Consider the following 17,598-nt stretch of genomic DNA (forward strand, 5'->3'; position numbering starts at 1 on the left):
AATAATTCTTCTCTTTTCATATCATAGCTAATCTGGTAATATAGCTAAATAGGATGGTCGGAGGTGTTCGGAAATGTTAGGAGGTGGTCGGCGCTGGCAAAAGGTGATAGGGGGTGGTCGAAAGTGGCCATTGATGGTCGTAGGTGGCAGGGGGAGGTAGGAGGTGTTCGAAAATGGTAGGACATTGCAAAAGTTAAAGTCGACGATGATCCTGTGCATCAATTTTATCGTATATTTTATAAATTATTCCTAAATACATTGAAACATATGTATTTGTAATGAAATATCATGCAATGGGCTGTGTAAACTATAAACTATAATTTCTATCGAATAGCTGCTTTTATGTCAACAGGGCTTTGAGACTCAGTTCAGTTCGTCCTCCTCCTCGTCCACCCCCAAGCACCTCCAACAATCGCTAACCACCTCGAACAACCACCGATAACCACCTCGGGTTGTACCTGAAATAGCAATAAATATTTTCAGTATCAGAACATATCAAAAATATTACGTGAGGATTAATATTTAAAAAGTGCTGGAATAAATTTTTTCTGGCACTATTCGGACGCAATTTTGCGAGACGAATCGATTTAGCGCAGTCCCGATACGCTGCGATCAACGCATCAAAAGTTACAGCCAAAAAACGAAAACCAGTGATTTCGACATTTTTCAGCAGGTGCTTTTTCCTTCGTGATTTCTATCCTGTTGATCCCACGCTGTTTTCGCTGCGTTTTCTGAGTTCCTGGGGGTCCAATTGGTCAGGAAAGGGTCATACAAATCGAATCGGAGAATACAAGTTTTTCAGTCAAAAAAATAGGCATAAAGTAAGGCTAACCCCTTGGCAATTTTGTCAATCAATTATTACGGCCAAAAAATCAAAGATTTCGATTCGACTTTCCCTGCTTCTGGTCCAACGCTTTTCTTGGTGCCAGCTTTGCATTCTTGAGGGGCGAATAAGTGGAAAAAGCCTCCTGCAAAACGATTCTGAGACAGACAGTTTTTGAGCTTCGAAAACCGCAAAACGCAAGGCTAACCCGATTGCATTCTGATAATTCCGAAATCCATTCGCAGCTCTGTACTCTTAAGGTCGCATAAAACGTCACGGCGAACAGAATTCCTGCGTTTTGTCGCACTCAGATATCGTGCTCTTTTCTGATATATAGTCAGCCATCGTTTTTTCCACCGACGACACATCAAAACCGGTTATATGTCAATCAAAAAACCGACAAACAAAAAAAAAACTCACAATAGTGTATAGGTAGGAATCGAAGAGTACATAGTTGAAAAGAGCAATCAATACGATGACAGAAATCTGCAAATAAACAGTATTATTCGGATTTTTTCAATATATATATATTTCGTATTCAAAATATAATAATAAACATTACACATGATGCTAGCTCATATTGTGGCAGTCAGCATTGACTGGCACTTACAGTGGTACTGTGTAATAAACTAGTTAATTAAACGTCTAACGTCCAGTAAAAGCGGATGCGAGATCTGAGCTAGGTAACATACATTTAACAAAAGTCGTAATTTTTTAATACATTATGAAAATAGACGAGTTTGGTCGTGATAAATATAAAAGTACTTCTCAATAGCGCATTTTCTTTCGTTTCATGAACTACTAGATGTAATATAGTTTCGGTCATTCACGTAAGTTGAATAATGCTAATTGTAAGCTGCTAAATGATCGATTCATTGTTGTGAAGAATAAATCTATGATATCGTATGGTCCAATTAGTAATGGTCGGTGTCTTATCTTGATCAAGATAACGAAACGAATATGTAAGTAAAAAGTTGAGTGACTGGTTGAATATTGCATCTGCTTATAACTAGACGTTAGCCTCAGAGTTTCTTACATCTTAGGCGTACAATATTATAATACATAGTCATTTAGTTACATAATTATATCCAAAGTAATAAGGTAGGCAAGCAGAAGCCCACACGATTTTCAAAAGCCCCAAAAAATGAATTATTATACATAACTATACAGTGGCAAGAAAAAACAACACTCAAATCGTCTTACTTACTAGAATTATGTAATCATCACAGTGATAAACGAAAATATATATATATATGTATGTATGTATATATTTATATATACTTTTTGTTTAGGTTTATTCTCAATTAATAATTAGTTAATCAGTTTTCAAGGAGCGTCTTTCAGTGGCACTTCATACACTTTTCAACACTTTGTTCTTCACTGATTCCTGATACATGTATATTTGTTTGCTTCATTTTATTTCATTTATTTAAATTTCTTACCTTATATATCTTAAAATTATCCATCCCAGTTGGGCACAAATTATTTTACATTATGCTCGTCCTCCGATATTCTCAGTTTCATGTATACAGTCACAATTATTATGGAATATAATACCGTCAAATCGACGATTGGTTCATTTTACAAAAGCATAGAGGTATACACATAATATTTTCGAGTAATCCCATGTTTCAAAAAATCACAATGGTAATGACAAATTACAACTTCGTAGGATAAGGTCACGAAAATTTCATTTTTTAACAATCGGAACTGCTTGGGCACCGATTTAGGGAGGCATTTACAGATACATTCAATACCTACATTTATTGAAATTTGAGTTGGTCACCGACTTAAAACATTCAATTGTGATTTCAACGCATTGTAATTATTGATGACTGATAATTATGGACTAAGAATTTCGGAATCCAGAGCATCAATAGAAAAATGTACAGTTCATATTAAAAAAGTAGTTTAGATTTAGTTTAACATCAACATTTTTGGCTGCGCTGCTTGGATTTATACAATAAATGCCACAGAATTATTGAATATCATATAATTGCACTCTGCTATCTTTTTATTTGTTCGCATGATAATTGTATGTAGCATATAGCTCGATGATATCGTCTGATCGCAGATTTATATTTCAATATTCACCATTATGCGAAATTATTAGGTAGCTATTAGTTTCAAAAAAGAACTGATTGTGTCTCAATTCGAAGAGGAATAGTTAGATCTTGAATATTTGAATTTAGGACATAGAAATTAACATAATGTCATTGGTTACAGAAAGTGCAACGATATCGATATGAATAGACATATTATCGATACAGTAGTTGTATATTCAATAATTTCGTGATCAAATTCTAAAGCAGCGTATTTTATAAGTACAGTACACTCCTCGAAATTCGTATAAACAGCACATGTCAAAAGTGCAACATTGTCAATAAGGCCATTTGGCTCAGTTGGCAATGTTAGAAATTTAGTTTTTCAAGAATATCTTGAAAAAAGAAACATTTCACTGAAACTGCGCGCACCAATCCACGTATCTAGTTGCCAAGTACCAGAGGGCAGCATATACTTCTTTTAAAATATTTTTAATAACAGTCTTTATACAATTTTTATTAAATTATTATATCTAGCTAAAGAATAAAAACTGTTTTTTCATTTGTCATTTATATAATCAGTAACTAATTTAATAGTTTAAACCTTAAATTCATATATCAATTTTCACTCGCGAATTAACCAGATAAAATATTGATTACTTATACCCTGATCATATTTACAGCGGCTTGGCGATCGAATATACACCAACAATTTTTCATTTATTTATTATTATTATTAGTATGTTTTTCATATGCCCAACGTATTTTAGGCTAGTAAAAATTAGTTGCCGTATTTTCTCTCTTTTTTTTTTGTTTCGTATAAGATTTACAGGTTATTTGAAATATTCAAATTCTATTTATCATTTAAACGAAAGTAGTGTGTAAATATTTATTTAAATTTTGCAATTGCAAACATTGTTTTACGGGAACTGGTTTCAGACAAGCAGATGCCATGCCTATGTTACTGCCTCACATTAATACTTCGAATAATCTTCAATAGATCGACTGTGAATTATTATACCACGACAGGTTTTCCGGTGTCACAAAACACCCAACTTGTATCATGTATGATAAACACAATGTTCAATTAGCTTGTTGGTCGTAGGACCGCTTTAGTTGTTTTACAATTTATTATTATCTGTTCAGAAGTTGATTACGTAATATTTAGTTGTAAAAAGAAGGATTATTTAGGATCACCGCACATCATCTTGAGAGCAAAGTACATAGCAAAGCAGCGCCTGCTGACAACACCAACGATACTCTCGATAAGGATGACGAAGAAGCTGTACTGGATGCTGCTTTGGTCAAATCTTCACAGACACCTGTTTTGAATAGAAGTAAGTATATTATCAACAGGTGTAATACATTATTAAAAAAATTCAACTCAACATTTAGACCCAGTAGGCCCACTTTATGTTTTTGTTATTTGTTACATTTATGTTAATAAATATGACACAAATCATTATAATTTCAATATTTATATTGTCATATGAACACTGAATTAGTACTTTACTTTTTTTTTCACTTAGTAATAGATTAAAAAATGGTTAAATCAACCCAAAAATTTGAGTGAACCTGCTGGTACATTTTTTCTAACCGTATATCTACCCGTAGGTGAATCGAATCAAAGAAACAATACCTTGACTGGTCAGACGGTAAGTCCATTGCTCGGCTAAGCTTCTTTGGCAAGTATGAGAGCGTGCGGAGAGCCGAAACTCTTGTTCGTGATGATCTCCACTGCTGCTGCCTCGTCCCGTCATTTTTGACGGAACGTCACTCGTTTGCATTGAGAAACAGTATGTTTGGCCTTGTCCCGACGTTAGCTTACTGTTTCTAAGCGACGCGATAGTGTACCATGTTCCATTTTCCTCCCAACTGCCGTGACACAGGAACGCTGTGCGGAGGTAAGTAAAAACATACATTTACATACATCTGTCCCAACAGAATGTAAAATATAGAATGGGGGACATAGACTTTTACATTTTCCCCTATCGATAGCAGTGCCAGGCTGTCGAGAGTTTAACGAAAGTTTTGGTTTGAATGTCAAGAAAATTTTTGGAATATTTCAGAGGCTTGGGATGTTCTAGCATTGGTTTAATACACTGTCGAAACAAACGTTTCTCACCATCTTTTTCTGTTTCGCAAGAGTTGTCAATGCTCATTTCATTCTGACTAGTAGAACTGCAGCCGATTTCAACGGCTCCATTTTTACACTCGTCTTCTTCGCCCTCATCTTGCCAAGTCCGTCTTTCAGCAGTTCGCATGGGTTTCATTGAACGACGTTGTCGTCGCGATGGCGATGGCAGCATTTCTGACAACCCATAATCAATTATGGTGTATCTACCCGGGTGAGGACATTTTCTTTGATGAAGCATTGATGCTGAAACAAAAGAGGAAAGCATGTATACATATCTCTCTATTTACCTAAAAGCTTGTTGATTCTATAGAATGGCGTGACAAGTTTGTCCCGATAATAACTATAAAAGAGACTAATCCTCATGTAGAGATAAAGACAAAGGGTCCATTATTATGAAATATGCAAGGGCTGCGTCGAGTGATGGTATATTTTAATAAAAAAAAATACTCACTAACTAGCGTTGTATAAGGCATTGTCGAAGGATCCCAAGACTCGCAGGCTTCTTCTGGCATGATTGCTTTGTGATCTAAAAAGAAAGTATAGTCATGTTGATATTATAGACAAAGTAAGTGATAGGAAGACGATGGTGAATATTTCTGTGGTTTTTATTACATATAAATACTGTTGCGTATAACAGTAGTACCTGATTGCTGAATTTCAATTATATGACCGTCCCTCTTATGAAACATCATGCAAACGTATCCGCTGTCACTGTAAAATAAAACACAAAGACTAATAAAACCGTTAGGTTATCTAAAATAAACATAGAATCAAACTCTTTCCTCGAACTGTTATTCTCATCGTTCTAAAGCACATCTCTAATCTCCAAGAATTTGTTGTACGTACCAATGAATGGTGCGAATCGACGAACAATGGTACAAATTTACAATCGAGACTAGGAGGAGATACTGAAAATTAACACTTAGCGTGATACCTTCTTGATTGCTAACGCTATGAGAATTTTTTTTTTTTAATTAAGCTTAGTGGAAGGTGCTACGTCATTTTTGCCTACCATCCGCTTGATATGTGAGCAACCAGCTTCACGGTGTATCCTTGCATATTGTCATTGGGATATAATTTCTGCAAGTTATGACAGACTATTTTTTCCTCGTGAAAACTGTCGTCGTTGTTGTCCTGCGCTCTTACTTTCAACGTTGCATTTCTAGCTGTGAAGTGATAAGTCTTTGATCCGTTCAGCGAGTGCCAATCGTGATGCTGCGTCACCCACGACGGATACGTACATCTATTGTGCCCCTTATCCACTGTAGAAGTAAAAAAAATATGAAAATCCTCACCACGTAAGAAGAGGTATCTTATATTGCATTAGCTTTGATATTCTACAACGATCTTAAGAATTGCGGATAATAAATTGAAGAGTTTTATCAATTAAGAGAGTCATAAGTCGCGCTTTCAAAGTGTTTCTGTAATTTATTGTGAAAGTATTCGTGGATTAATTGCAATAACGGATGAGTTATGGTTATATCAATGGAGCCATACATGCGTGTAATCACTCTGTACTACATTATTGTTTATTCGTTAATCGCTCATTCCGATATATGATAACCATGTGGACTTTGTTCACCTTTGGTCAGTTTTATGGTCCGCGCTCCTTCAGCGACGGACGTCAATCCGTTACAAGTTGCATCCTCGGATTGAGCTAGGTCGTAAACCACTTTTCCTTGGTGATGCGGAGTTTTTTCGTAGAGGAAGCATCTGAAACGTGTTAATAATGAAAATTCAGGCTTTCCATTGAATGGATGTATCAGTTGACGAGTGAATTCACTAATTGATATGCAAATTTTGCCATTTAATAACAATTATGCGTAATACGGTTAGTAAAAAATTTTTTATCGCTTTTGACAGCAATGAAATGAAATGCTACGGAATAAATATATTCAGAAGAAAAAGAGACACGGCATTCTGACTCGCTGGAATACTGGCTAAAATTGCCGTGTTATAACAGCAGACGAATCCGGTCGATGGGATGATAAAATTAATTATAGAGTGGGAAAGAACATTATTATTAATCACCTGAACATATCCTCGTTAGACGCAATAATACTCCGTCCGACGCTTTTCACCGTGCCAACCAAATATTTATTCCTACCATCCTTCCAAGTCGCCAAACACTGCAGCTCCTCCGCTAGAAATGTAAGATAAAAATAATGAAGAAACGTTCCTACATTTTGAACTTGATTATATTAGCATATGTTCGAATGTATAATGCATGGGAAAATTCTTGTGTAAAAACGATGGGAAATATACGTATACATCCGGCACTAAAAATCCCATGCATCGAGAGCCACTGTGCCATAAAAGTCCGGTAATTCAATTACTTTTATAATCCGTTTAATGGCTTCGATCCATCGATGCGTCCGTACTTTTGCCCGTCCGTCCATCCGGATATTCCGGTCTGTCTGTACGTCGGTAGCTCACCTCCGCTCGATGTTTCATCAAGCCGCGATCCGCGACTTGCAATCCGCAGAAGCCCCGCCGCTACCCTCGCGCACGCTTTGAACCATCGACTATTTTTCTCTTCAGCTTGACCGAACCGCCGCGATTATAGGCCGTCACATATTCGTTAACCGCACGTTTCCCAAATAACAACTTTTCACATTTTTTCCTTCACGGGGCGAGCATCAATTTTCGATTATTGAAGTCTTGAATTCCATCCAGCCGAATAAATTTTTTGCTCGAGTAACTGTTATCGTTACACATTTTTCTAAAGGTGCAGAATATTCTCATGAAATTTTATCCCTTTTGAAAAATCATTTACGTTAGAGGCTTCAACTTTTTTTTTTAGCAAACTACCTTTCTCCGAAATCTTTGGCGTCATTTTTTATCCGAAGTATGCAACAATAGTAAGAAAAAATTAACTGGTAAAAATCCAACAATATATTTAAAAGAGAAATCTTGCCTTTTAGGATTAACCAAAAACTTTCATCTATTCGCGCGATGGATGATGGATTTTCAAATAGTTGTAATCAATTGGCGATGATCGATAACTCGATCCTCGTTACGGAAAACCTTAAACTTTGTTAATTTCGCTGACAAATTTTACTAGTGAAGAAACCTCGAAATTTCTCATGAAATATTTATAAAGCGGCTGAATATTTATTATCTCCATTTGTCGAAGCTATAACCGATCATTATACCGCCGGTTCCCTTAAAGATTCAAACGAGAAGAAAAGGTTAACCAGCAGCTGTTCGATCCCGCGGGACATTGTTACAGATGAGGGTTTTCGTTGATTGAGAATATCCGTTATCCCTTCAAGTTCTGTAGAGCGGGGTACAAATTGCGGCTAGCTAACAACTCGCAACTGGAGAGAGTGAGTGTACACAGATCGATGCGGTTGTGCCGGAAGTAGACAGGTGGCCATTACAATTAATAATCTTTGGCGTCGCACGTTTACCATGATGAATGGGTTTGCGACAGAGACACGCAGGTTTTATCGACTTATCTGCGTGAGCAGGCAGAGCCCTATAATCGAAAAAATTGCTCCCCTCTTGTCGCGCCTCGAGTAAATTTCCGCTAGCGAGGTGAATATTCTGGAGCCGTTAAAAAACATCATGAGTAACCGTGAAAATAAAGAATACGTATGAGTCCGTGGTCAGCGAAAGCGCGAACCTTTCGAATCGCGGTGATCCGAATCACCGGACTCGAAATGCACCCTCGGCCGTAAGGAAACGCATAAAGACACGCAGCGTATCAATATTTACGGCTAAAACTGCGATATCTCGGCAGATTTTATACTCGGTCTGCCGTAAAGCATGTTTTTGTCAAAACATCCCGTGTACGAGTCCTGATGAAAATCTGACGAAACTATTTCTCGTATCTACTTGAACTCGCGATAAAGAAAACCCAGAAAACAAGTCATGCGTGGTTGTGCTGATTAGTCAATCACGGGAATGCACTCTATTAAAATCCGTTAACGTTTCAATTTCATTTCACTGAAAACAAAGCCAAGGCATCTGCTCGTAAATCGATGATAGGTACATAAAGAGTCGCGTGAGGCGATCGGCCCATTTTCAGAAAATTGCTCACCAGAAAAAGTAATAGTTATTGTTTCTGGAATACAGAAAATAAAACTTGCAATGTTTCAGTGACCATCTTCCACGTGGATCCATATCGCAGCTTAGATTTATGTACGTATAATAATAAAAATAATCTCAAATACAAAATGACGTTAACGCGATATTTGCAATTTTGCTATTTTAACGATTCGTGGAAATTTAAGGTCGATGAATCTCTAGAATGTCAAAATAATTAAAATAACCACTTTGGCCAGTTTTATGTTCCATGAAAATGTATAAAAAGATAATATTATAACTTGATTACAATTACAAGAAAAGACAATCACTTACAAAGGCGATTGTTTCGAATAATAATTGTCTCTTCCGATCCGCACGATTATAAGGATAGTTTTCTACAATCGTTCGAATTTCTCATTTGTGTAAAAAAAAATTGAAATTAAAATCGTAGTTTTATATTACCTAATTAGAAATAACATCAAGTTTTCCTTCTTCTTTTTTTGAAATATTACATTCAGATTCTCCGTCCAACAATGTGCTATGCACTGTGTATCAGTGTAGCTGTTTCCAAATGTGAAGTATAAAAGTTAGAATGAATCGTTTTACAGGCTGTTCATTTTTACGTCATCAAAATCGTCATCATTTTCGCCTCCTTGAAATAAACGTAAAAGTTTGTCGTAAACGTTTAACCCTGATAAAATATTTCCCCGCAATTTAGAGACTTGGGGATTCGAAGGCCTCACCAGCTGTGCGGAAACGTTATCGAAGAACATTAGGTACAGCACTACTATACACCTGTGATATGCGGGATATAATAATTGCGGTTAGTATGGGAAAACGCGTCTCTGTCACGAGATTTTTAGATGGTGGCGCGTTGTTCGCGGTCGTTCGTAAAAAAAAGTCGTTTCTCGTTGATCGTTGTCGTTGGTTAGCTACATCACTGCCGGATATTACCCTGCATATACCGACGGATATCGAGGCTTACCTACCCTTGGACCACATAATCCGGGTGCGTCATAGACAGGCAACTATAACATCCCGCAGATCCGTATACCCCGGACACTCACACCGCGAAGAACTCAAGTTTTATTAAACGTGGATGGCTTCCGACAAACGCGACGTTATCCGCGGACCAGGGTTAGGGATATCCGCACATACATCGGGTCGTCCGCCTCGCGACGTTTCTCGGTGTTCGGAAGGCCCCGTCACTATGGAACGGTGTTTGTACGAAACTTGATTTTAAGACCGTTTCATTTTTATCGACCCCTCACAAGTTTTATCTCGGCGTCAAGGGGGCGTAAGAAAGCGTACTTCGGGCACCCAGGTTTCGCCGAAGTATCGTTAAAGCGGCCGCGGCCAGCTCGGCAAAGTGGAATCTCGCCGGTTATATCCTTGCCCGTATAGCGTTCTCTTATAGCGCAATACCCACAAGCCACCACCACCCCGCTCCGAATAACCTAACGTAACTGAAATCGTCTCCACGGCATGTATACTCACTGCTACTTTCCGTCCTCTCGACATCCGGACACGCCTGATACTTCAACAACAGTTTACTCTCGTCCGTACAACTTTCCGCGTGGCTTACTGGATTCGTACACTCCCCGAGTCCTCGGCTGTACGAAAACTTGAATGGCGCCCCCGTGAAAGGGCAGGCGATCGGCCTCGAATCCAGTCGGAACATCGAGATCAGGCTCTCGTCCGACGATATCGAGTTGCACATTTCCTCCAGAGGTGCCAGAGACCTGCACCATAATTCTGCAACAAAAGAAGATACAATTACTTTTCAACGAACATCATTTTACATGTTTTACTCACAGTCAGATATCATACCGTGGTGATAAAAGTTGCGATCACCGCTGGAAACGTTTGTCATTACGTTTCAGGCAACAAATACACTCCACGCATTTAGAATTACAACAACTATCACATCGCTATCCGCTTCTATTTACGTAGAAAAATCCTGACTTCCTCTCAAAGTACATTGCCCGATTAAAAAGAATAGTTAACAATTTGTGTCGCACGACGCAATAAACCCGGCTGTCTGTACGTGTATGTATTACGATCAGCGGCGCAGGGTGTAAACTTATGGGGTTTGCGGGGGTGATAGGTGTGCGCAATACTCGTAATTGCCCAAGCGGGGTTTTGAAACCGAGGGTAGAAAATGCGACAATGATTTGACTATAAATTTGATACACCGCCCAAGTATTCCTGCACCATTATGTTATACGATTTTTTCACAAGCCCGGTCGAAACTTTTATCACCATAAATTGTCCAGATCTGCTGCTACACGGCTATATTTACACAGAGAATGATATTCGGTCGCAATTCTGTCTGGTAGTTCCAAAGGCGCTGATCGAGTAACACGTAGCTGATTCTGTAACCGGATACAATAGGATAAAAACTCTTGTAGATCATCTACTGTGTAGACTCGGACATTACGGCCATAATGCCAGTGAATTACAAGGTGTAAAATACTGCTGTGCAGGTAGCGTTGATTGCAGAGGAACAAACGTAATTATCGTCAGCGAATGACTGCGTCGTTGACTCGCCATCAAAGACTAGAGGCGAAGGGGATGGCGACGCGATCGAGCCGAAGATTATCTTGTTTACCGCCAGCTCTGAGAGGTTTTCGAGGTATGCGTCACGCCTTCGCCCTTTTGATAATTTATGCATTTCGGGATAATCTTTCTGTAAAAGATAGGAGCTGGCTGCTGCTTCAGTCCCGGCAGAAGAACACCGCCCCCTGCCTTGCGCCCCACGCAGGCAAGTTGGTGCGCGGTGAATGGGAGGCGGTGGGAGACGAGAGGCGGAGAGGCGGAAGGACGACGGAGGACGGAAGATCGTTATAAGAGCAGCATGCCCCAACTGGGTTACGGGGAAGCTTAGCGCTAATAAGAAATTAGTAAAACAAAGACACGACCCTAACAACCGCCATTTTGTACCCTTTATCTTCCCGTGCCATCCCCAGCGCTCGCCATTCTTTTCCAAGATGAATAACTCTGCCGCCAGTGTCTCGCTCCGCCTTGTCCGACGAAGCTGGCAAAGGCTTATCTCTCTTATACTCCTAGGAACCGAAAGATGTTTTTCAGTTTCGAAATACCTCAAATCCCCCCTTCCGCGGAAGAGTAATCCGGCAACGAGGATCCCGTGAGACTTTGTATGCACGCCCGAGGGATTGAGCCGCCTAATTTGAAGATGAGCGATGTCTGGAAAGCAGTTACAGTACGAATCACTTCATGATCATACTCAGTGCTGAACGTTTCACTACGGAAATCGCAGCTTTCGACTATGTCAAATTCAGTCAGGAGCTTCTTGCTCGTTTCCTAAAATGGCGAGGCAACAATAGGCAGTACCTATTAGACCAGGATTGAATGTTGGAAAATTGTTACTTGTACCGTCCAGAACATCGAGGCTATACACCTATACTTGCATAGACCTTTTTCCCGAATATTCCAAAGGCGTCTTTCAACCTCAACACTAAGCTGAGAATAATTTAAAAACTGTTTCGGAGACATTATGAACATTTGCCAATGCTACACATACCGTAACGATAATCAACCAATCGGATAAACTGAATTGATTGTTCTTTTCACCGCAGCACAAATAATGGTATATCTCAAAGGCATACGCAAAGCTTTCTGTATCAGCAACTGATTGTAGCAAAAGAAGAATCTGAGCAAACAACGGTGGTGAAAATCTGCCATTGTTTCTGTTTGAAGCTGCGGCTATGATTACTTGGCTGGCGGATGGTATCCGAGTAAAGTGAGTGCATGAGGAGGGGGTGGAGGTTCGAAGCTCGGGGTCCTTTGAAATGTAAATGCTAATTGAAACGTAAAAGTTTGCGACCTATATCGGCTGCCAACTCGACTGTTCTAACTTGCGCCAGTCATCCGAGATGCACAGCGCCGCAGCCATTTCCTACAAATCTTTTTCTTTTCTCTTGCATAATGTCTTCCACCTGTAGGTGTACCGCCTTCATCTTCCACCGCTATTTCTCCGGTTATAACGTAACGGGAGAATAACGGTAGCTTTGCCTCGGGACAGAGTGTACCTAAATCGTGCACGCTCAGTTCAGCTAGCTTTTTAGCTAGGGGTGGTAATGTGGAAGGCACTAACACGAAATTCAACTGTGATCGAATCCTTCATACTCTCGACACGGCGTCCTTCGGGCAAAGCCGAGTAAATACAGGTACAACTTATGTAATACGTATTGAACCCTTCAAGTCGAACTTGGCCAGTAATACCGGTTCGTCCGAAACTTCGTGCGACTGTGGATTTTGTGCACCGGTTCTGGTAGTAGCCGAAGTTCTACACCTATTCGCGTGTCTTTCAGGGAAAATGCCGGCCGAGAATTTAATAAGCGGGAAAAAGTGGTTGCAATTAACGAGAATTGAGGCGAGGCGGATGAGGAGGTTCTCTGGATATCCGCTACCCACTCATGCACCGAATTCACGTTCGGTGAATACTAAAGCTTCCTGACCATCCGCGTATGCTTTGCGTGTTTGCAACTCTGACATAACCGGGACCGGGTAGATGAAACCTTTGACCCCGGTAAGGTATAGTTCAAAACGGAAAATTCGGAAGGAATAAATGAAAAGCGCAATTGTTTCGCGTTCTTACAGCTCATATTTGGGCCGACTATAATGCGTATAAAAAATGTACGAAATTTTGCATACAAAAAATCAGAGAAGTGAAAGATTTTACTTATTTTTTATTCTCTCATAGTCATTAATGCTTTCAAGCGAGGCAAGACTGGACTCAACGTATTTCTTTCGTGAAATTACGTCAATATGGGGTCTGAATGAATCGGTTTCAACGTCTTCCAAATATGGACTGGAAAAATTCAAATGTGTTTTCTTTTTTCGAGCAAAACACTTTTCCTCTCAGAGACGGTTCGAACAACCGATTCTAAACTAATTCGACCCTGAGAATCGCAAAAAAGATATTGAGAGCATTGTCGGACCAATAGATGAGAAAATACGAAGAAAATACGGAAGAATTTCACGCTTTTTGACCGTAACTTTTGATCCATACGTCGGTTATCTGCGTAGCTATTCAGCTTTTACATTACCGTATAACCAGCGTTGCTGTCATTGTAAGATAAGAACACTCGATATTTCCACCGCCTGTAGCAGCATCGGCATTTCGAATGGCAATAAGTGCAAGGTGGCAGCTCTCAATGACGTATTAAATCAGATATTTGCAATAGTTTTTATTGATGTTCAGTAATACGAAGAATGAGCATTAAAGTAAGATTAACTATGCTTGCCAGGCATTCCTGAACGTTGTTGAGTGAAATGAGAAGAACTTCATCGTCTCTTAAATGGAAAACATCGTGGACGAGGTGAAGTACTGCTGCGGTTAAGGTAAAGCAGTCTCGGGAAATCGTCAATTTTATTATCTTCGCGAATTTTTAATATGGTGTAAAATTTTGTATAGCAAAGTTTTATTTCGAGCGAATATCGCGTGAATACGTGAGAGGCGCGGGAGAGGAAGTTAAGTTATGCACGGCAGGGAGTTTGGCTGGCGTTGCCATCCAGCGCCACCCCGGGAGGCAAGAAATTATGCCCAAGTGCATAAATTATCAAAAGATCCCTACGCCTAGCATAAATCCTGGAGCCGCGGCAGACCACGCGGCTGCCATGCCATGCCCTTGTTGGATCAATTGGCGATGCCTAAATAAATTTAGGAGCCCCAGGGGTCTCGACTAATCATTCGGGATTAGGACCCGCTAATGAGAAGACAAAGGCTTTATTCCATCGCTAAATTCGATACGGGCTTACGTCGCCTCTATTACAGCGTCAACGAGTAGATACGTGTACACGTTGTAATTCAGGCCGCCTTTTCGAACACCAGATAATGACTCAAGTCGCCGAATGTATAACCAGCATGAATCAGAGATTGTAGACTTGATTTATAATTCCCACGGCTCTTCGTCGCGACTAGTCTACATAATACCTACGGCCTTTTTGCGAAGATGTCAAACGCTACCGGCGATTTGACGAGTCGTGAATTGTTTGTTGAACATTTGTCATCGCCAAAGACCGCCGTTGAAGCAGCGTTGTCGCGACGCCTCGGGTATCAGCTGAATTGCATTCCCCGTGGAATTCCTTCTGTTTTCGTACCCTATTATATACATCTATACCAGACTTCGGCAGACTCCGCTTCGGGGCAAAGTCCACAGGACTCGAATTCTTAATATTATATCTTGTCTATGTCTACCCGAGACATATATTCAATAAAACGTGCCAGTATTCCGTCAGGGCTCGGTGCTTCTTTGAGTGGGCAGAAATTCTGTAAACGAAATCAGCTCGTTTACTATGATCAGTGTTGTAAGTTAATTGACGATGATCCGTCGATGATAAAAATCAGACTTTTGGTACGGAGGCTCGTGAGGGGCGTATACTTTGAAGCCTGACGGCTACTCACGATCCAGCAAGCATCGCGGCATATTTAGGTATATCGGGCCTTTGGTAACAGCGCTGATTTCACGCTTTTTCCCCTACATCCTTCAACCCTCGAGGACTTTGGCGGTGAATCCGATTATAAACGATGGCAGAGTGCCCGGAAGATGGAGTGGGAAGGGTAATCCCAGTCCTTGGAAAGAATAAAACCGTGGCCGTCACTGCAGTTTTGAGAGTACGTGCGTGAAAATTATCAGCGAATACGAATAACGAATAAGTATGAAAATTTTCTCATCACTCGAGCTTTACAAAAGTGGGAAAATAATCATAAATTACTCGCAATACAAGGGTATCAAACAATCCCAGGAAATGTGTTATCAATATTATTTTTACACTCGGTATCCATGTATGGTACACGTAACGTAAGCCCGGGAGAATGAAACTCAGTTTTGCCGAGTAAGGTAGGGTAAAAGGCCCCACAGGCGTGAAATAATAATGAATATACGTGTTATTTGAGTATGGAAGATCGATGACAAAGACCAGGCAGCCCGAACGGGGGGCATGAGAGGGGGCGGCTTTGACGCAGGGACGCAAGAGGCAAGTAATCAAATATTCCGTTTCACAGGCACGCGAGTTCGTAGTATTCGTTTTATAAACGTAATTATCACGATTTCACGAGCTTGTATTCACATCACACGTGAATAGCTGCTTGTATTGTAGTGCCTATACATATAGTTTTGGGCAAACAGAAAACTGTGTCAACATCGTTCATTTCCATCAGCGATCATATGTATATTCTTCACACATTGTGAACTGATTTTCATGACAGATCAATCGTGCGGATTCTTGCAGAAGCAGAAAATCTGTTCAACCACTACATCGGTAAAATATGATGAGCACAATGATGTGCGTAATGAGATTGCACGTATAACAATTAATTTTTCATCAGTCGATTCAACGAACTGCGGGACTGTAAATTTAAAAGAATATTCTCGATGCTATTATTCAATTTCGTATATAGGTTATTTTACGCCGCACAATCCCTTGGCCAAAAAAAAGTATCGAAATGATTTTCGTGGCAATTGAAATGCTATCTGCAACCGTGAAAAAAAAAGAAATGTTTTTTTTTTTTTTTCAAAATTCATCCTAACCAGCGTATGATCAATTTTCCCCGCAGTCTCCCCTATCATAAATCACACGAAACATGCAATACGCATGTGTGTACGTATCAAGTTGGGACACCGCACGCTACAACCTACCCCTCACTGAATTTTTCCACTCCGAGCAGGTGCACAAGAGAGGATTCGTGTTTCTCTCACTCTACACGTTTGCTCACATTTTCGTTCATACCTATATCTTCTCGCCGTTGTTGCCGAATCGCATTTGGGCTTCGGCATATCAGAGACGAATCGCGAATGAATTTTAGAAAAATTTGCATATCGCAGCGACACGTTCCTCTTCACCTGAAAACTAGTCCATTTTCTTCAAACAATATAAATTTCCGAATAACGACCGAGCAGAACGAACCTTCATAATTTTCACATTCCCACAGCACAGGCTTACAAAATCGTAATACATCTGTAAAGTGTAAAAAGGGCGATGCACGTGATGAGGTGCGACTTTATTTTTCACGGCGAGAGATTTGATCTCGCCTGGAATATGGCATACGGCCAAGGAATGCGTGTAAGAGCGCAACGATAAATTATCGGTTCTACGTATGTATCGGCAGTGATCCGAAGAGGGGCGCAAAAGCGCAGGAGGGCAATCCGGGGAACACGGCAATAAAAGCGACGGGAATCAATTATAAGAAGGCCGAAGGTGGCTAGAGGCTTGATCAGCAAGACTCTCGTCACATTTACTATCTTCACCCCCATTCCTATATATCCCGAGTTTCACCCCTCCGAAACCGGCCCATTCGCGGCCAAACGGTCTCGCTCCCACTCAGGCGAGATGTCGGTGCCTCTCGCTACAGCGTTCCCAGCCCTCTTCAGTCTTCGCTTCTCTAACCCGCCCTTAGCGCTAGCCGATCAGCAATAAAGGGTAGATACGCTGAAAGACTATAATCTCACCCGGCTATTCCCGAAAGTTGATCACAGCTCCGGCGCAAGGGTCGCTCACCCTGCGTGTGTGTGCTGCCTCTATACGTGCCCGAGTCGATA

At 40.3% G+C, this 17,598-nt stretch overlaps 1 protein-coding gene across 5 annotated transcripts in view; it reads right to left on the reverse strand.

The window, feature by feature from the left end:
• Nucleotides 1–3,627: 3,627 nt before the first annotated feature.
• LOC124218071 (uncharacterized) overlaps nucleotides 3,628–17,598 on the reverse strand; it is a 196,570-nt gene continuing 182,599 nt past the window's right edge. For all 5 annotated transcript variants that reach the window (XM_046624456.2, XM_046624455.2, XM_046624457.2 and 2 more), the window contains 9 exons: nucleotides 10,532–10,789; nucleotides 7,034–7,145; nucleotides 6,585–6,715; nucleotides 6,015–6,264; nucleotides 5,646–5,713; nucleotides 5,454–5,528; nucleotides 4,991–5,245; nucleotides 4,505–4,759; nucleotides 3,628–4,187 (listed from right to left, as the gene is read on the reverse strand). In XM_046624456.2, coding sequence (XP_046480412.1) covers nucleotides 4,069–4,187; nucleotides 4,505–4,759; nucleotides 4,991–5,245; nucleotides 5,454–5,528; nucleotides 5,646–5,713; nucleotides 6,015–6,264; nucleotides 6,585–6,715; nucleotides 7,034–7,145; nucleotides 10,532–10,789 — 1,523 coding nt within the window. In that variant the 3' untranslated portion in view covers nucleotides 3,628–4,068. The remainder of the gene's footprint in view (nucleotides 4,188–4,504; nucleotides 4,760–4,990; nucleotides 5,246–5,453; nucleotides 5,529–5,645; nucleotides 5,714–6,014; nucleotides 6,265–6,584; nucleotides 6,716–7,033; nucleotides 7,146–10,531; nucleotides 10,790–17,598) is intronic.

The sequence above is a fragment of the Neodiprion pinetum genome, chromosome 4 (assembly GCF_021155775.2).
Source record: "Neodiprion pinetum isolate iyNeoPine1 chromosome 4, iyNeoPine1.2, whole genome shotgun sequence".
NCBI classification, from domain to species: Eukaryota; Metazoa; Arthropoda; class Insecta; order Hymenoptera; family Diprionidae; genus Neodiprion; species Neodiprion pinetum.